We start from the raw sequence: 21,173 nt of genomic DNA on the forward strand, positions 1-21,173 counted from the left end.
CAGCTGGTCTAGCACAGCTGGAGCCCCTGGCCCAGGGGCTTGGCTTCCTCTGGCTTCTTTCTCTGAGGACAGCCTGTCACTGTAGAAGAGCCTGCCCCCAAACACACCCTGAGAAAGTCCCACTACTCTGCTTCTGTCCACAGAAGCCCCATATGCAGCCAGCCTCTTTTTCTGCTGGGGTGTGTGTTCAAAGCAAGGTCCAGATTCACATGACAGCGTGAACAACCACGCTTCAAAACCTTCTGAGGCTTTTCAGTTGAGTGGGAAGGGGCAAAACTCCCACCATCGGCACCTGTAGTTGTTCCCTTCAAAATGTTAAATTTAGAAAACTTGCCAGTCTTACCTGATGCCCTGCATGGTCAAGTTTAAAAATAAACAGCACTCAGAACTGACCAAGTTGCTGAGCAGCAGGGCCTTTTATTTGTCTGGAATTTATGCATGATTTGGGCCCTTCAGGAGCTGCTACGAGGTAAACTGGCAAGACCAAGCATGTCTGAGAGGCAGCAAGGGCTGGAGGAGACTCGGATGCTGTCTGCAAAGAGTATTCCTATGCCCCAAGGAAAGGGGGGCGGCAGCTCTCTCAGCCTGTGCCTGCTGGGCGGCAGCCCCTGCTGCTCCCCCTTATGGGGGAAGACGCCCTCCTCCTCCTCCCCGAGCCCAAGGCTGTACGAGAGGGAACTGGCACAGAGAGGAACAGTGATTTGCTGGAGGCCCTGGCCAGCGCGAGGCTTCCCTACCCTTCTCCACAAGCTGCCGCCAGCGCCGGGCCCACTCAGTGAGCTGCTGCGCGTAGGCCTTCTCGATGCGTGCCCGCTCATGCAGGCAGTTCATGAGGTCGCTGCACAGGCGGTGCCCATCGTCGATCCGCTTCACAGTCCGCTTGTAGTTCCCAACCTAGGAGACAGAGGCATGCTGGAGGTATGGAGCCCAGGGCAGTGGCCCCTGCCAGCCCCTCCTGGCCCGGGAGCCACTCTGACCCGTGCTGCAGCACACCTGGCCTCCACGGCCAAGCAGGCTCCCCGAGTCCCGGCAGGTGGGGGCAGTGGGTGGGAGGGAGGGAAGCCCAGAGAGCATTAAACCCAGACTAAGGGGTCAGGGACACCTTTCTATATGTAGTAGGTAATACATAAACAGAGAGTTTTTCTTAAAAACAGAAAAATAATTTTTGGTAACAGATTAAAGTTATATTTAACAGCATAGGCTTTCTTGGCTGAAGGCAGTTAGATAATCATTGGTTTAAAAGTGTTTTCTGATTTGATGTCATCAAATGCTGGATTATTATGTCCCAATTATAGCAATGAACACCGTCTCCCAATTTCTGAGCACCTCAGCCAGGTGCCACACTAGCTGTTTTATGCCTCCAAAAATTGCTACCATGTTAACAAGTAGAAATGACTTCTACTTTACAGACAAGAAAAAGAAGCTGGGAGAAGCTATGAAGTTGCCAAACTTCCCCAGCCACAGTGTCAGCGCTGGAGCTGAAGGCAGATTTTCAAGTAGTTCTTAGACTCTTAAAGCTCAGACTCATACCCTGTCTCATCAAAGGCCACGGTGAGTTTTGATTACTTTTTTTCACAGATAAAAGGAGAGAATAGCTTATCTAAATTACAAATAATAAAAGAACGATTGAGGGGAGTGGCTGTAGCTCAAGTGGCTGAGGACCTGCTTCCCATGTACAAGGTCCTGGGTTCAATCCCCAGTATCTCCTTAAAAAAAAAAAAAAAAAAAAAAAAAAAAAAAAAGGATTGAGAAAATAATGTCAATAGTGACTTTGGGATGATAATCAAGATGTTCAATAGGTTTCATTCTTGGAACCACTGAGATGAAAAGATACAATGTAGCTGATACTTAGGCACCCAGAATAAACATGACAAAACTAAGGTTTTATTGTCACCTCTTTCCTCCCACTGTCCTGAGTTATCAGAATTGAAACCACCTGTTTCCTCCTATTCCAAACTCAGGTAGCCAGGGGAAGAAGAGGGCAAGGGATGGGTCTTCCAGGAAGGCGGGTGGTGGTAAGTCCTTGCAAAGAAACAGAACATGTGGAGCCCTGCATGGAGAGGGGCGATGGGGGCAATGGGGGTCTGCAGCACCCCCAGCGAGGGCTGTCCTGAAGACCAGAGCTCCAGACAGGCTGCGATGACCCCACTCCTATTGGAATCAGACCTTTCATCACACCCTCCACAGAACCCCTCAGCCCAGATGTGGCCCAGCTGTTCTTACTCCTCCACAAGAAAAGCAGGTCAGCAGCTCATCTGAGCAAAGATGCTGAACCTGAGCTTTCAACTGTGAACTTCCACAACCCGCTTAAGGGAGACAAAAGCAAGCATTTTAACAACCATTGGAAGTGACATCACATGTTCACTTCCCTTAAAATAGGACCTTGCTGTCATTTTGAAAATTACAGCAGTATGAAAAAAACAACCAACTATATTAGTCAGCCAAAGGGGTGCTGATGCAAAGTACCAGAATTCTGTTGGCTTTTATAAAGGATATTTAGTTAGGGTAGAAGCTTGCAATTACCAGGCCATAAAACATAAGTTACTTCCTTCACCAAAGTCTGATGCCATGTGTCAGAGTAAGATGGCTGCCAGCGTCTGCAAAGGTTCAGCCTCCTTCTACCTCTTAAGGCTCCGTGGTGCAAGGTTCTTCCAATATCAGCTGTAGACTGGGATAAGTCTTGTCTCTTTCCTGGAGCTTGTTCCTCTTCAGGCTCAGCTGTTATGCTCTCTCCACAAGGTCAGCTGTAGACTGTCAGGCTCTCTTGCTTCCGGGGGCCTTTGTCATACGAGCTGTCTCAAATCCTCTGTTTCTGTGTGTTTAATTTCCCAGGATTCCAGTATCCAAAAACTACAATCAACTCCTCTGCTGTGTAGTTTTCTCTACATGGCCCAATCAAAACCCTGATCATAATTTAATCAAGTATAAGTGAAACCTCTGAAGATAATACAATCTAATACATCCAGAGAAACAGACCAGTTTACAAACATAATCCAATATCTATTTTTGGAATTCATAAATAATACCAAACTGCTACACCAACAAAATACAACTCAGTATTGCTGCACTGGTGGCAAATAGAGCTGGGATAATTACAGCCCTAGTTTAACTTTGACAGTTGCCATGAAAAACAATGTAGAACTGATTTTCATCTCACTGTTAGCAACAGTATTCAAATTGGTAATCAACATCAAAGTATGTAGTTTGGCTCACCAGAAACCTGCCCACCTTTCTGATTTTAAAATCCCTTAAGGGGGGAGTAGATGTAGCTCAGTGGTTGAGCACCTGCTTCCCCTGTACGAGGTCCTGGGTTCAATCCCTGGTACCTCCTAAAACAAACAAAACAAAACAAAAACACTTCAGGAAAAATTTAGGAAAAGAAAAGGGTATTTCTTAATAAGTCACCAATGTACAATCCATCAGCATGTACAGCAGCTGCTGTTTATTGTGTTTTTTAAAAAACAAGCTTTTAATTGTGGTAAAATATAAATAACATAAATTTTAACCATTTTAAGTGGACAATTCTTTGATATTAAGTACATTGACAAAACCATGCAACTTTCACCCCTATTTCCAGACTCCTTTCATCATCCCAAAAGAAGCCTAATATACATATAGCAAAAAAGTCCCCATTTCCCCCTCCTTCCACACCTTGTCACCACTATTCTACTTTCTGCTTCTAAGAATTTGCTTAATATTTCACGTAAGAGAAATCATACAATATTTGTCCTTTTGTGCCTGTCTTACTTTAGTCAACATGTCTTCAAGGCTCATCCATGTAGGAGCATGTTCCAGCACTTCACTTCTTTTATAGCTGAATAATATTCCATTGTATGTATATACCACATTTTGTTTATCCATCTGCTGAGGGATGCCTGGGTTGCTTCCTCCTTCTGGCTATTTTGAATAATGCTGCATTTATATTGGTGTACAAGTATGTGCCCAAGTTCCTACTTTCAATTCTTTTGGGGTATATACTTAGGAGTCGAATTGCTGGGTCATAATTTTCTGAGGAACTGACAAACAGTTTTTGCAATGGCTGGATCATTTTACATTCCCACCCTCAATGTACAAGAGTTCCTATTTCTCTGCATCCATGCCAACACTTATTTTCAGGCTTTAAAAAAAAATAATGGCCATCTTAGCAGGGGTGAAGTGGTATCTCACTGTATCTTTAATTTGCATTTTGTTAGTGACTAACGATTTTGAACTTGTTTTCATATACTTATTGGCCATTAAATATCTTCTTTGGAGAAATGTCTATTCAAATCCTTTGCCCATTTTTAAATTGGGTTGCTTTTCTTTGAGTTGTCAGAGCTCTTTATATGTTCTAGATATAAAGCCCTTATCAGAGATATACTTTACAAATATTTTCTCCCATCCAATAGGTTGTCTTTTCACTTTCTTGATAGTGTCCTTTGATGCACAAGTGTTTAATTTTGATGAAGTCCATTTTATCTATTTTTTCTTTTGCTGATTGTACTTTTAGTGTAAAATCTAAAAGTCATTTTCTGCTACAAGGTCCTAAAGAGATTCCCCTATTTTGGGGGAAGAGTTTTATAGTATTAGCTCTCATATTTAGGTCATTGATTCATTCTGAATTAATTTCTATATATGGTGAGAGGTATGGGTTCCCACATTCATTCTTTTTTTTTTTTTTTTTTTTTTTTTTGCGCATTCATTCTTTTGCATTTGGATTTCCAGTTGTTCCAATACCATTTGTTGAAAGAGACCGTTCTTTCCCATTGAATGGATTGCTAACCTTGTAAAAATTCTACTGGGCATAGATGTGTGGATTTAACTCTAGACTCTCAATTCTATTCCATTGGTCTATAATATCTATATCAGTCCCATACTGTTTTCATTACTGTAGTCTTTTAATAAGTTTTTTTAAAAAATCATTATTTATTTATTTAATCCCCCACCCTTTGTTTTTTGCACTTGCTGTCTGCTTTCTATGTCCATTCGCTGTGTGTTTTTCTGGTCTGCTTGTCTTTTCTTTAGATGGTACCGGGAACCCATCCTGGGACCTTCTGGAGTGGGAGAGAAGCACTCAATCTCTTGCACCACCTCAGCTCCCTGGTCTGCTGCATCTTTTATCGTCTCTCCTCTGAATCTCTTTTTGTTGCATCATCTTGCTGGGCCAGCACTCCACGTGGGCCAGCTTGCCTTCACCAGGGAGGCTCTGGGAATCGAACTCTGAACTTCCTGTATGGTATATGGGAGCCCAATCACTTGAGCCACATCCACTTCCCTGTAGTAAGATTTGAAAGTGTGAGTTCACCAACTTTGTTCATCCTTTTCAAGACTGTTTTGGCTATTCAGGGCCACTTGCAATTTCATGTGAATTTGAGGATTGGCTTTTCCACTTCTGCAAAAAAGGTTCTGGAATTTTGATGGGGATTGCATTGAATTTGTAGACCACTTTAAGCAGTACTGACATCTTAACAATATTAAGTCTTCTAACCCATGAATATGGGCTAGCTTGCCATTTATTTAGGTCTTCCTTAATTTCTTTAAGCAGTAGTTTTCAGCAAGCCTTTTACCTCCTCAATTAAACTTATTCCTAGATAATTCTTTCAGATGTTATTTTTTTTTAGATTTATTTTTTTCTCTCCCTTTCCTCCCCCAGTTGTCTGCTCTCTGTGTCCATTTGCTGTGTGTTCTTCTGTGTCTGCTTGTATTCTTGTCAGTAGCACCGGGAATGTGTGTCTCTTTTTGTTGTGTCATCTTGCTGCGTCAGTTCACCATGTGTGCGGTGCCACTCCTGGGCAGGCTGCATTTTTTTTGTGCGGGGTGGGTCTCCTTACAGGGTGCACTCCTTGTGCATGGGGTTCCCTATGCAGGGGACACCTCTGCGGGGCATGGCACTCCCTGTGCGCATCAGCACTGTGCGTGGGCCAGCTCATCACTAGGGTCAGGAGGCCCTGGGTTTGAACCCTGGACCTCCCATGTGGTAGGTGGATGCTCTATCCATTGAGCCAAATCCACTTCCCTAGATGTTATTTTAAATGGAATTGTTTTCTTGATTTCCCTTTCAGATTGTTCATTACTGGTATACAGAAACCAAACTAACTTTGGCATGTTTGTCTTCTATCCTTCAGCTCTGCTGAATTTGTTTATTTGTTCCAGTAGCTTTCTTGTGGATTCTTAGGGATTTTCAATATATAGGATCATGACATCTGCAAATAGGGATAATATGACTTTTTCCTTTCCAAACTGGATGCCTTTTATTTCTTTCTCTTGCCTGAATGCTCTGGCTAGATGTTCCAAAACAATGTTGAATAACAGTGGTGAGAATGGTTATTCTTGTCTCGTTTCTGATCTTAGGGGAAAAGCTTTCAGTCTTTCACCATTGAGTATGGTATTTGCTGTGGGTTTTTCAAAATGTCCTTTTTCATGTTGAGAAGGTTCCCTTCTATTCCTAGCTTTCTGATTGTGTTTATCATGAAAAGATGTTGGATTATGTAAAAAACAAAACAAAACAAAACCACTAAATCGACTGAGGATTATGTGGCTCTTTCTCTTTCATTCTGTTAACGTGGTATATTACATTGATTTCTTATGTTGAATCATCCTTGTACTTCTGGAAAAATCCTACTTGGTCTTGATATATAATCCTTTCAATTTAGTATTAAGATTAGATCTGCCATTATTTTGTTGTTGGGAGAAGTCTTCTTTTTATGTCCACTAGGACTAACTGGTTAATAGTGTTTAGTCCTCTATTTCCATACTGACTTTCTACTTAGATGTTCTAGCAATCATTCAAAGTGGTGTATTGAGGACTCCAACTATTATAGTATAATTGTCTAGTTCTCCTTTCAAATCTATCATTCTATCAATTTTTGTTTCATATAGTTTGGGGTTCTGTTGTGAGGTGCATATATGTTTATAATTGTGATATCTTCCTGCTGGATTGAACCTTTATCAATATATAAAATCCCTTTTGTACCTTGTAATCTTTTTTTTTTTTTTTAAGATTCATTTATTTATTTCTCTCCCCTCCCGCCCTTCCCACCCTGGTTGTCTGTTCTCTGTGTCTATTTGCTGCATGTTCTTTGTCTGCTTCTGTTGTTGTCAGAGGCACGGGAATCAGTGTTTCTTTTTGTTGCATCATCTTGTTGTGTCAGCTCTCCGTGTGTGCAGCGCCATTCCTGGGCAGGCTGCACTTTCTTTCGTACTGGGCGACTCTCCTTATGGGGTGCACTCCTTGCACGTGGGGCTTCCCTACGCAGGGGACACCCCTGCATGGCAGGGCACTCCTTGCGCACATCAGCACTGCGCATGGGCCAGCTTCACACGGGTCAAGGAGGCCCAGGGTTTGAACCACGGACCTCCCATGTGGTAGATGGATGCCCTAACCACTGGGCCAAGTCCACTGTCCCCTTGTAATCTTTTTTGACTTAATACTGAGAAGAATTTACTTTCTTCTCAGTTACAAATGATTTAAAACATGTAAAATTTTAAAAGTTTATCTGTATATATCTTGTATGCCTTTTTTTCTCAATGACTCCATTACTGCCTTTTTTTTTTCCTTATTTGCTTTTTATAGTATACCATTTTGATTCCTTTCTTTTCTTTTTCTCTGTATTTTTTAGCTATTTTCTTAATGGTTACTTTTATAATTATAATGAACACCTTAAAGTAATAACAACCTAGTTCAACTAATACCAACCTAGTTAGTGCCAACAGTATACAAACTCTTTACTCCTATATATTTCCTCCTTTCCTCCTTTATATTGTTGTTGTCTCAGATCACATCATTATGCATTGTATGCCCATTATATGGATTTAAAGTGTTATTTTACGCATTTGACTGTTACATCATATAAAGGGGAAAAGCAGTTACAAACCAAAAGTACCATAATATAGGATTTTATATTTACCTAGGTAGTTACCTTTACCAATGTTCTTTATTTCTTCTTATGGTTTTATAGTTACTGTCCGGCATCCTTCTAGTTCATCCCTTAGCATTTCTTATAGGGTAGGTCTTCTGGTAATGAACTCTTATCTCTTGTTTATCTGTAAATGTTTTCATTTCTCCTTTATTTTTTTAACTTTATTTTTTTCTTCTTTATTTTCTTTTAAATGTTACATTAAAAAAATATGAGGTCCCTATATATCCCCCACTCCACCGACGCCACCCCTCCCACATCAACAAACTCTTCCATCATTGTGGCACATCCACTGCACTCGGTGAATACATTCTGGAGCACCGCTGCAGCACATGGACAGTGGTCCACACTGTAGTCCACACTCTCCCCCAGTCCACCCATAGGGCCACAAGAGTCTCCTTTATTTTTGAAAGATAATTTTGCTGGATATAGAATTCCTAGTAGGCAGTTTTTCTTTCTCTTCAAGGACTTTAAATTTAATGTCATTCCACTGTTGTCTGGTACTGTAACCACTGCTGGGGACAGGTGGCAGGTTGACTGAGTGCTCAGACAATAGGCACTGAGAAACTCCACATCTGTCCTGCTGTCCTCTGTTCAATGAAAAGGCTCCCTAAGGGTTTGTGACAGGCCATCACTTTAAACCCATGCCTACGGACAGTTATCAGGTATCACTGTTTCCATATACGTTGTCCACTCACAACATCTATCACAGAGCCCAGAACTCTCCCCCAGCTGCCCAGCTCTCCCCTTTTAGTAAGCCAGGCTTCTCATTCTTCCTTTATCCTTCGCCTTAAGAGCTGGGAATCTATCTAGCTTCTGCCAAGCCTTGGCTGTAAAGTCAGCTAACTCGAGTCTCGGGCTGGGGTTGCAGAGATTATCTGTGTAGAAACAACTGCATAATCAGGAATTAGAGCAGAGACAGTGGGCTCTGTGTAAAAGCCAGCGGGTTTATAATGACAGGGTGCTGGGACAGTCTATTCAAACAGGTCGTGCCAGTTCCCGAGGCATCTACCAGGCATCTGGGTATAAGCAGTCCTGAATTGCCTTTCTGGGGCCTATTCCACAAGAACTCTAGAGAATGTCTGCTCCTATGACTTTAAGCCTACTTATTTTGGGCAACTCCTTTCTGTGGAACACACTCATCAAAGTTCATGGGAAGTTAGGGGATTTGGAAGCAGCAGGTCAGTGAGATCTCTGGGATCCAAGAGGGGTGAGTAGGGAAAGGAAGGTGAGATGGGCAGGGAGAGAATGCTGTGAACACAGATGTGCAGCTCCCCTGAAGTCTCCCAACCACTGGCTTCCCATGCAGGCTCAATTATCACTACCTGTTACTAATAGGCAGTCCCTAGGCTGGGGACTGACAGTGTACCACACACTGGTCCCTTTACAGAGGCCTTCTTTCACTCTTTTTTTTACCTGCCTCTGTAGCTGTGGACCATCATTCCCATTTCACAGATAAATTACCTAATTACAGACAAGCCCCAGGATAAGTCAACAGCCCATGTGAGAAGGGAACCAGGCACAATCACCCCAAAGCTCATGCTCTTTCCCACCCAATCCTGCCTTGGCCCTGAGGTACAGGGAGCCCCTACCGCTTCCTGCCCAGGGCTGATCTCAACGCAAGGAATTCCAATGGATTCACGGAATCCCCAGAACTTCACTGAGGTTCTGGCTGTCTCTATGCTGACTTAGTACCCAACAGGGCAGGGAATGGCAGCCCTTAGGCCTATGATCTCAAGGCCTGTCTTGAGGCCACCCTTCCCTCCCCCATCACCTATTTTGGTGCCATGGGACACCAGCACCTAAGCCCCCAAGCCCCCAGCCAATCTTACATGCCAGCATCCCAGGCCTGTCTAGACCAGAGCCAGCCTGCAGCAGCCCAGGGCAAAGTCAAGTCTTTCAGGACTCCCATCTCCTAATCCCTTCAGACTCTGCACCCTATGAGGAGATGGACCTTTGCCTTCTTATCTGCTCACTGCCTTCCATGGGATTTGCCACACAGCAGACGCTCAGTAAAAATGTGAAAGGTAAGACCATAAAGTTAATAAAAGAAAACACAGGTGAATACCTTTGTGAATTAGGGTAGGGCAAGACTACCTAAACAGAATTTCAAAAATAAAAACTCTACTATAAGGATATATATATATATATATAAATAAAAGCGTGATTGAAACTTAAGGATTTCTGACCAGCAACTGACACCATGGGCAAAGTTAACAGATTACAAGTATCTCTCTGCTATATCTAAAATTGACATGGACTAAGATCTGGAATATCCAAGGAAGTCCTGCACATTAGCATGAAAAATACAGGGTGCCACAGAAGATGAGCAAAGGAATTTTACAAGATATTTCATAGAGAAGCAGCAGCCCAAGGGTTAAAGTCATGGAGAACATGCACACTTGTAAGTGCCAAAAGGAATCCACAAGAACAGCAAGGTCACTCATTACTTCAACAGAATGGCAAACACTAGAAAGCTGGAAATGTCTAGTGGGGCGCAGATGTGGGCAGACAGGGCCCTTTATTGTGGAAAAGTCCAGGGTAGACCTTCTGAGAACAACTAGGTGGCAACATCTAATTCAACACAAGCATCCCTTATGACCCAGCAACTTTGCTCCTGAGTTTTATCCGCCAAGAAGTGTTCACCTGCGTCACAGGTCACAATGGCACCTGTCATCACAGTGTACAGAGTGCAACCTGAATAGACCTCAGAAACAGAGCTGAACAAAGAAAGAAACAGGAAGACAGAGCCTGAGGAGGTTTGTGTAAATTAGAAATATGTCCTCACAAACCAGGACACATAATTTATAGGAACCCATACAAACAGAAAGCTCTGAGGTGAACATATCAAAAAGGGGGAGAGGGCCAGGTATAAAGCAGTGAGAGGGAAATGGTGAGGGAGAAGAGTACTGAGGAATGCACGGCCGGGACATCCTACCTGCCACGGTCCTTGCCCCTCATCAAGGCTCCACTCGTTTGTGCCATGGAGGTTTGTCTGACTTCTGTCTTTCCTGGACCACCAGGAGTGGCAGCCTGTGTTGCTTGTACGTGCAGATAGGCAAGACCAATTCCTGCCCAAGGGCTCCTGATGGCCAGTCCACCTGGGGGCCACGAGGGCCCTTCCAAACACTGTCCCCATGTCCTTTGGTCACAGCATGGTTCACGTGGTTCACAATTGCCTGGTGCATGGCAGCCTCACTTTCCAAGCTGGGCTGCCAGCCTCTTGGCAACAGACACCATGCACTGAGGGTCCTGCAGCAGCAGCAGCATCATAATAGAGCATCTCTGCCTTTGCTAGGTAGTGGGCCGAGAGTTCACCTCAATTAATCCTTATGACAATCCTATGCCGTGGGGACTATTAGTGTCCCCATTTTACATTTAGGAGACTAAGGTTTGAAGAGGGGAAGTGGCCATCATCATATAGCCAGAAAGAGGCAGAGTCCACCTTCCAGAACCTCCTGGGGCCAAGAATAGAGAGAAAGAGCCAGTTCTTAGGGGTCACTATCAGGAGAGGTGTGGGCTTCCAACCAGCCATATGGATTCCAGGAAAAGTTGTGGGCAGAGTTCAAGGTTGCAAAGCTGTCAAGAGGCCCCACTCCTGCTTTCACCAATGTGCTGATGAAGCTCATCTCAGGAACCCCAAGCCTAAAACTATTAGGATCACTTGCCAAAGAGGACCTTGATTTAAAAAAAAAAAAAACTTTTAATAAGATACATAGGTAACAAAAAATGTTACATTTAAAAAATATAAGAGGTTCCCATATACCCCCCACCCCACTCCTCCCACATCAACAACCTCTTTCATCATTACGGCACATTCACTGCATTTAGTGAAAACATTTTGGAGCACAGCTGCACCACATGGATAATAGTTCACATTGTAGTTTACACTCTTCCCCAGTACTTTCAGTAGGTTATGACAGGATATATAATGTCCAGCATCTGTCCCTGCAGTATCATTTAGGACAATTCCAAGTCCCAAAAATGCCCCCACATCACATCTCTTCTTCCTTCTGCCTGCCCTCAGCAACTACCGTGGCCACTTTCTCCACATCAGTGCTACAGTTTCTTCCATCACTAGTCACAACAGTTCTACAGTAGAATACCAGTAAGTCCACTCTAATCCATATTTCATTCCTCCATCCTGTGGACCCTGGGATGGTGATGTCCACTCCACCTCTATATTGAGAGGGGCTTAGATCCCACGTGGCTGATGGATGGGATTCCCTGCTTGGGGGTTGTAGGCACTCTCGGTTCCCTGGTGTGGTGGTGGACCATCTTCACCTCCTTATTAGCTGACCTGGGTAAGTCCAACAAGCTGGAGAGTAGGTGTTGCAACTCTGCTGAGGCTCAAATCCTCATGCCCTTTAGTCTGTGACTCTGAAGGCCCAAGTACCACAACCACTCCCTCTACCCTGGAGAGGAATGTTCAAGGATGAGCCAGCTGTGCCAAGCTGACCAAACAGAAAGGAATGCCACTGGTAGCATCCCTCCTCAGCAAGTCCATGAAGTCAAAGTCAACTGTTTTCATCCAAAGCTCATAAAGTACACAAAGAGGTTATAGAAACTTCTCTGCCACTTTTAAAGATGAGAACAAAAGACAACCCTTCTGGGACTCCTTAACTACAGTCCTGTAGACAGCAGCGTAATTGGTTAGATAAGATATTTTGATATCCTGTTCAAACCCATCAGCCTACTCAGCAAGCTCTAATGAGGCCTCCTCCTCTCTGCCTGCACTCATGAGAGAGCAGCACAGATCTGGCCCCACTCCAAAATGTGTGGCCTTGGGCGGGTCTCTCACACTCGGCATTTCCATTCCCTCAGCAGCAAGATGGAGTTAGAGCTGAGTTTGGGAGGACTAAATGCCCTGGAATAGGGTGGGTTTGCAGCACAGGCTGGCTTTCTTCTCAGTCCTCCATGCCCTCGGCCTGGAACAGCCTGTCACCTGACAAGATGTCATGTGACCTCCCACTGGCCACTTCTTCATGTTGTCCATTCAGAGAGAGGGGGAGAGGGAAAGGACTTAGTTGATCTCTAGAGGGCCCTTCCCAATTCCAGAGTTCCTAATTGAATGCAGGTCTGCCAATCCCACCAGCTCTCCCTGAGCCACCCATCAGGGACCAACACCTTCCTTCTGCCTAGAGCTCCTCATCTGCAAAATGGGGTAATGCTATTTTCTGCCCCGACAGGGTTAGAGATCAGGACAGAAGCTCCTTGCCAGACCTGGTGCTGCAGCTGCTACGGCTGTTTTATTGTTAGAGCCTCAGTTTCCTACTACTGTCCTGAGTCTGTTCTCTGAGCTCCCTGCTTGACTCTGACCCAGCATTAGTCCTGTAATTTCCTCAGGGGCTCATTCCTGTCCCAACGCCTGGTTTTCAGTTCCTCCCTGTGATACTGACTTGCCTCAACCTCTGTTCCTGGAACTTGTATTCATCAAGTAGGAAGGTGAAGAAAATGTGGCTCTACCTGACAAAGGGACTGCTTGCTGCTTGATAAATTAAAAACACAAGCCCTTAAAGATCAACTGGATTATCAACCCTTAATCCAAATATTCAAGATGACAAACTGAAAAAATGTGTGAAATGGAGGTCCAGGAATTCCAATTTTCAGATTCCAACTCCCAAGGCAGAACACACAAAAGAAATAACAGAAAGGGAGGATACGTTTAAACAAAGTCATTGTAGAACTGACCTCCTCCTTCAAGGCCGGTCAGCCAGGCCCTCTGTGCCAGATGCCCTGAGCATGCTGTGCTCTCGGCATGGTGTCCACAAAGGCCCCACTATTGGCATAGCCTGTACCATGCCTCCACCACTCACGAGCACAGCATGTGCCATGCCTCCACGCCCTCGCCCAGTAAGACCCCATCCTCAGGAGCCCAGCGTCTCCTTGGCCAGACACACATGGGGCTGAGCCCTCCTCTCTCTTATGGTCCCACACGCTCTGTTGGGGTGCTGTGGTAGACAGAACCCGGCTGCTACAAGAGCAGAGTCACCACCCTCTGCCTGGTGAGATCATCTTGCAGGACCACATACACTGAAGACCAGCTGCTTTCACTAAGAAACCCGGAGGGACACACACTGCCTAAGCCAAAAGGAATAGTTAAAGAGACATCTGAGATATGGGGAATTCCTGGGGCCAAGTCAAATGATCTGCTGGGGCACTCAACAGTTTTGAAAAGCTGGACTAGCACTTCCTCCAGGAAGCCTCCCCTGTCCCCTCCCCTCCCCTCCTTGGTGCGTCCACACCCCCAGCCCATCTCTACCCAGGCCTGGTCCCTTGCATCAGAATCGCTGGTTTACCTTCACGACCAGCCCCCGCCCTAGGACCCTGGGACCCTTGGCCCGCACCTCTGCACTTGGGCACCTTGGCTCCAACGCCACTGTGCCCGGCCCTGGCTAACCTCTATAAAAATGCCTCAGCGGAGCTAAGTCACCACAGACCCACTGAGTACCCTCAGACCCCTCCAGCTCTAAAACAATGTCACTCTATTTGCTATTGAGTAGAAAGGGGGAACTTTTTTCTCTTAAATGGCTGAAACAAGGTGCTTTGACATCACTGAAATGAAAGGATAAAATAAAAATACATCCTGAGAGGATGAGCTTCTTGACAGTAGAAAGATTTGTAGAGTTAAATTTGCTCAAGAAAACACCAAACGATTTGGCATTTAGATAAATGGCATTTAGACAGGGTGAGGAACAAGCCTGATGGACAAAATGAAAACCGAGCTCACCCACTACCTGGGGACCTGGCCCAGACAGGCAGGTGCTGCCAGTGTCAGCATCCTCACTAATGCCGCAGGCCCACTGCCCATCTGCAGTCACATGACTGAGTGCAGGCATCACAAAAGGCAGTGTGGCATTCCCATCTGCTCAAGTATGACTCGGGAGGAAGGCCTTTCCTTCTGCTTAACCTTCCCCACTAAGGAGCCTGACTTGATTTTTTTGCAGCCCCAGAATGTACCAGCCAGGCTCCCGTAGAGGACACACTGGAACAAAACCAGCAGGCGAGTTCTGGATGAGACCTGTTCCTCATCCCCTCCCCCCTCCCCCCAGGCCTTCGTGGGCCTCCACGGGCCATGCACAGCGCTAGGTATAGCAGTGCAGTGCCCAGCAGCAGTCCTGCTCGTGCTGAGCTGACAGGCAAGGCAGTCTGCAACAGGTATGGACAGGAGTGCTGAAAGCTCCCAAAGGAAAACTGCAGTCGTGGGTTTAACTGTCAGTTCTGCTACCAGCCTGTGTGCTTTACTGGGACAGGGGCTCGGGGACTAACTCCGTTAAGGTCACCTCTCTCCCTAGCTCCATGTATGGTGCACAGTGGGTGTACAACCCAAAAATGATGACAAAGGAGGTTGACAGGATGGCTCAATGAAAAATCATAATCACCAGGTCAGCAAAGACTGTTCTCTGTTCTAATATCAATGTCAAAGTCAATGTCTAATGTTGACTTCTGCCCATTTCATAAGCATCTAACCATTGCTCAGCTTTGATTTTTCTTCCTGTAAAAAACTACCCATTTCAGGAAGCCACAATTTTTCACAATACATTCATGAGGTTCAGAGCCAAGGCCAAGGCTACCCAAAAGTCTTAGGCCTCAACCACTCTCAAGGACTAAATCTTACTATCTGAATAAAATGGAAATATACCACTATCATATAGCCTGGAGCAGGGGTGGGGGCTGACATACACCAGAGAGGAGTAGGATCTTAGGAAAACTGCATTTTCATTGACTTAGAAGAAATCCACCAAAAAAGCAATCCATTCCTAAAGAGGTGGGTTCAAAGAATCTCTGAAGAACAGTCTACAGCAGCCTGTTCAAGATCCCAGAATGACAAAATGCCAGCAGAGCTACAACTCCCCTTCGAGAAGAATGGTAAGAACCTTAAACGTGATGTAACATTTGCCAAAGAATGCAGCTTGTCTATATTTTGTGCATAACATTAAGGGGATAGAGTTTCTGCCCCAAAAAAGAAAGACATGCCCCTGCAGTCTGAGGCTCTTTGCTGATGTTACCACTCGTTCTTACAAGCTTCCTGGGGAGAAGGCATTATCAGCTCACGTTACTGCTTAGGAAATGGAACATGTCATGTAAGCTCTCTGAGCAAATAGTGGAGCCAGAGTCTGAACAGACATGACTCTACTTCTCCAGGTCAAACGAGGAGTGTTCGAATGTGCGACAGTCGTGGTAAAGCTCTCTTTACTAAGGAGCGCCAGGGGGCTGAGAGCAGTGGTAGGAGAACAGGTTCAAGAATCCCACTGCCTGGCTCCAAATACCAAACTTCTCTGAACCTTGATTTCTCACTTGGAAAGTGGAGCTCCCTTCTCAGAAGTTGTGAGCAATGACAGCACCCACGAAAGCCCACAGGTCTTGGCACGAAGGCCAAGGGCAATAAATGTGCACTCTTTCACTGTTTCTACTTCTCAGTGTTTACTGTAGGTTAACATCCCAGAGGTAAGTACATGATCCTAAGTGCACAGCATGCACGTGTGCAGCTTGAGGAACTATCGCAGAGGGCACATTCTCCACCAAGGGTACTGCAGGGGAGCAAAAAGGCACTGTTCTCCTCCAGCCACAGTAGAATGTCACCTCGAACACAAAGCCCTGGGGTGCTCTGCTACATCCCTACAGCATTTAAAAAAAACTTCTCACCCCCACCCCCCTTGTTTGTCTTTGCTTACTGCTCTCTGTGTCTCTTCATCTTCTTTTTTGGACACACCAGAAACCGAACCCGGGACCTCCCATGTGGAAGGGAGGTGCCCAATCGCTTGAGCCACATCTGCTCCCTCCTTGTTGTGTCTCTTGATGTGTTTCCTCTTTGTGTCATCTTGTTGCATCAGCTTACCACACAAACCTATTATGTCAGCTTGCTGTCTTGCTCATCTTCTTTAGGAGGCACCGGGACCTGAACCCAAGACCTCCCACATGATAGGCAGGTGCCCAATAGCTTGAACCATTTCTACTTCCCCCTCACAGCATTTGCTCTGCATCAAGTCATTTTTGCCTGTTTTAGCCCTGCTATATTCCTAAGGCCTAAAATAGGGCCTGACATAAAGTAGGTGCTCTATAAATATTGAATGAAAGGATAATTTCTGCTTGGTAGCATGGTCATCTATATACTTGTTTTAATTCCAAAAATTTGCTTGTAAGTTTCTTATGAGCAGGGCGTGTCTTATCACCCAACATAAAACACCATCCTTTCTCTGGTTCACTTGCACTCTCAGTCACTCATTCATTCACTCAACCAACAATGATCCCATGTGTCAGACACTGTGCTAAGCACTGGACACCCATGTGAGAAATGTGTCCTTGCCCACAGCACTGAGACATAAGCAGTGACAACACAACATGCTGCTGGGAATGGCCACAGGCTTCCTGGTGGAGGAAATCCCAGGAAAGACATGGAGGTCAGGCTGGAGGAAGGATGGGCCATCCCTCCCCCTCGAGGCAGGAACACAGCTCTCAGCATCAGGAGCCTGGGGTGGTTCAGCTTGGCTGGCGCTCAGGGCAGAACTATTGCGCCTGAGAAATAAACCTGGAGAGGAGCTGGTCAGGAAGGACTTGGTGGGCCAGCTAGCCACCTACACACATTCACGGCTCTGCCATGCTGACGAGTGTGATTTATTTTGAAGGTTACCGCCTCCACACGGGAGAGGGTTGTTCAGTGTGCTTTTCCAGGTAGCTGCTCTGGCATGGAGAACAAACTGGCGGCAGCTGCGGGAAGATTGAGACCCTAATCCTGGCTCACAGTTCAGCAGACACTCAGTGTTCGGCTGACAGAATGGCTTAACAGGTACATTTAGAAATAAGTGAAATCAAGGCAAGCCCTCTCCTCATAGGAGCACAGTGGGATTACAACCAAGCTTCGCCCATAGATGGGAATGCATCACCACCACAGGGTTTACACAGAGGCCATCCAACAGAAAAGGCTGTCCAGGTCTGCCAACCTGTAGAGTGGCCAGGAGGTAGAACAGGTGGAGAACACATGGAACACACAAGGTTATGTTATTTTACACGGCCCTCACCCTGCTGCCTTGTACCTGCTCCCTTGATCCACCCTCTGCCCTGAAGCCATGCTGGCTTTTGGAGGCCTGAAGTTGTGCATCTCATTTTGGGATCCAAGGACTAAGCCCAGAACCTGGGCCAAGGCAGGCACCACATTGGTCTTTGTGGAATACATGAAGAAGAGAAGCAGCATTTTCTAAACACATTACCTAAAAAACTTGTCTGGAAGAATGGGAATCACTCACTGTCCAGACAAAACGGTAGATGCATATGGAGATATTCTCAGGCGGTGCAAGGTCTCTGACAGTCACTGAGAGCTAATAAAAGGGTCAGATGTGGTCGTCAGAGGAATCAGATGGTCTAAGAGCAGGTGAACAGACTTCTTCATGGATGCAGGAAATATTAAGTCCCCAGGCACTCTTACATGCCAACACTCTTTAGGGCTAACATTCCCAGAACATTTTACAGCAAGGTATTTATGTCCGCTTCATCCTTTAAGATACTTTTCTCCTCATAGGCTCTTTGTGCCCACAAGAAAGCAAACCAGGTCAGACCCTGCCTGGGCTTCTCCAGCAAAGATGTGAGCTCTAAATGCACATCCTGCTGACAGCTGAGGAGAAATCCTGCCTCAGGGAACTTTGATGAGGCAAACTCAGGCCCAGTGCCTGAAATTAGCACTTTGCTCTCCCAGCCTGGCCCATAGGAGCCCTTGAGGTGTGGGCAGCAGTCACCAGCTCTGCTGGGGACAGATATGCCATCCCCATCCTGTGTGCAGAGGCCACTAAGGACAGGGAGGGGGCCAGCTTTTCTTAGCCAAGTGCTGGTGACCCTGGAACAGCCCAAGGCGCAGGCTTCCTCTGTACACCACCCCCAGAACCAAGGAGCAGACCCAGAAGCAGGGCCCAGAAGCAGAGGATGCAGCGGGAGGGTCCACGGGCTCCCAGAACAAGCCAGGAAGACTTGCCAGAAGCAAGGATGTGCCAGGTTCCTACCTGGATGAGAGGGACACATTTGGGGAACAGTCCCCCCTCAGCCCCAACCTACCTAATCCCACGTGACTTTCTACCCTGCTCCAAAACAGATCCTTCGTTCCCAAGAGGTAAAGTTCCTCGTGGCCCTCTGTAAGACCATGCTTCAGAAGCCACTGTCCTTTCTCCTCCCAGCTATGTCATAAGCACCTTCAGTGCAGGAATCAGAGCTGTGTTCTTTTGAGATCTCATACTCTATGTTGGGCATATTCAGCACTTTATATATATTAACTCCTTCACCCCTCACAACAATACCATGATGTGGGTACTATTACCACTCTCATTGTACAGATTAGGATATTGGAGCAAAAAAAATTAGTAAATTGTCCAAAGCCACACACAGGTAGGTGGCAAGTGACGATGCCAGGAATCACATCCAGGCCACCTGGCTCCAAAGCACGTTTCACCTCTTCCCTTTGCCTCGCCTGGCCTGTCACCCATGAGTACCTTTCTATGTGGTTATCTTCCCTGCATCGACACCTACCTCAAGGCAGGTACCTGATTAATACCAGACAGTAATGTCACTATAATTACAAAACAGAAAGGTTTCCCATGACTCAATGAGACTCCATGAGATACACAGTTCCGGTTCAGTGTTGAAAACAATGACTTGCATCTCTAAAGGCGAGTGTCATGGGACCTGCAGGAAGGTCCTGCACAGCCACTGCTGCTCCAAAGTGGCTTCTGTGATACTGATGAGGCCACATACTCTCTGGGATCAGCCAGCTGGGCACTGGCTACCTATGAACTTGGAAAGCAGGACCTCGTGGGGAATGGAGGGATGGGAACAGAGGGTCAGTCCTGAATTCCAGCACTGTCCTAGAGGAACCTTCAAACTGAGTCTTGTAACTGCGGTCCTAATAAAGCTTCATATAGATACACCACCAACCTCCCACCATGCTGTGAGGATGCATCTGACAAAGCCAGGGCACTGGGCTGCTGAGTAGCTGGTGATGCTTCTGTGACTCAGTTGCTGCCCATGTCATACTTGCTGTCTTACGTGAAATATTTCCCTGGGTAGGTGTGCCTCTCTGGTGACTGAAATTTGATGCCCACCAGAAAGGCTGCTCCCACTGAGGGGCAGGGATGGCAAGGGTCTGCATCGTCTGTGCTTTCCTATTTCACTCTCATGGAAGCTACCTTCTCGTACAAGGGCAGGGACCGAAGTCTGTCTCGCCCTCAGGGCCTAGCACATAGTAGGTGCTCAACAAATACACACTTTTAATAAACTGAAATATTCAGCTAAAAAACCAATAATAACCTTTTCTCCAATATGTAGGAAAGAGAAGCGTTGATTGAATTTTTTGCTCTTTGTACATCTTTTCTTAAACTTTCACACCTGTTGTCACTTGTCTCAGACTATAATATCAGATGGTATGTAATTTTGTCCAAAATTATATACCTCGTTATTTTAGGTTTATAAAATTACATCGCATTAGCGTCCTGCAAACACCACAGCATCATCATCACTCTCCCAACACCAGGGCTTCCTCTGTCAGTCCACATGGGGTGCTCATAGCTACGCTCCCATTTTATTCTATGTGCAGCCTCCCTCAGAGGCCAGTATCACCTCCCCTTTACAGATGAAGACCCTGAGGTTCAGATCAGTCAAGCAACTTGCCCAAGATCACACAGCTAGTCAACTGACTACTAAGATCAGAACCCAGATCTTTCCAACTGCAAAGCCAATGCTCTTCCCACTAAGCCCACGACTTCCAGGAACTCTCCACAGGCTTTGCCACCAGAACATCATTTGATCAAAAGCTGACTTTTCTTTATTCAGCAGGCGGGAAAAGTAAGTTGGGTTCAGGAAGAATGACTTCCCCAAACCAAAAAATAATCTAATCAGAAAGGGAACTCCTCACAGGCACAGAAGGACAGGTGCTCCAAACAGCTAGAGGACTGTTTGTCCAGCCCTCTGACCATCTGCCTGCAGCATCCACCATGACATCATATCATGACCATTTTCTAATACAAAACCCAAAAATAAATGTGCCCCTCAGGCTATGCCCAGTAATTCCTATGTGTCAACCACAGCTCTATGGTTTCTAAACATGAAAAGGAAGATATGAGAATGGACAGCTTGACTAGATCTTTTCTAAATACCTCTAATCTCTTTAAGCATCAGACTTTCCAGGAAGGTGGGGTCACCACCTTCACTGGTATCTAAGCCATACTTGGGCCAAAACAAGTACCACCACCTCTCTGCTGCCCTCCAGATCTGCCTGCAAATGCCTGGCTTGTTTTGGAG

At 45.8% G+C, this 21,173-nt stretch overlaps 1 protein-coding gene across 20 annotated transcripts in view; it reads right to left on the bottom strand.

Annotated features, from left to right (window-relative positions):
- The window catches only part of PACSIN2 (protein kinase C and casein kinase substrate in neurons 2), a 165,243-nt gene that overhangs the window by 17,231 nt on the left and 126,839 nt on the right, over positions 1–21,173 (bottom strand). For 19 of the 20 annotated variants that reach the window (XM_058308892.1, XM_058308883.2, XM_058308888.2 and 16 more), the window contains one exon: positions 738–894. In XM_058308892.1, the coding sequence (XP_058164875.1) occupies positions 738–894 (157 nt within the window). Of the gene's footprint in view, positions 1–737; positions 895–10,833; positions 11,050–21,173 lie in introns of those variants that run through there. The other variant, XM_058308880.1, reaches the window with a different exon arrangement.

The sequence above is a fragment of the Dasypus novemcinctus genome, chromosome 12 (genome assembly GCF_030445035.2).
Source record: "Dasypus novemcinctus isolate mDasNov1 chromosome 12, mDasNov1.1.hap2, whole genome shotgun sequence".
In the NCBI taxonomy this organism is placed as follows: domain Eukaryota; kingdom Metazoa; phylum Chordata; class Mammalia; order Cingulata; family Dasypodidae; genus Dasypus; species Dasypus novemcinctus.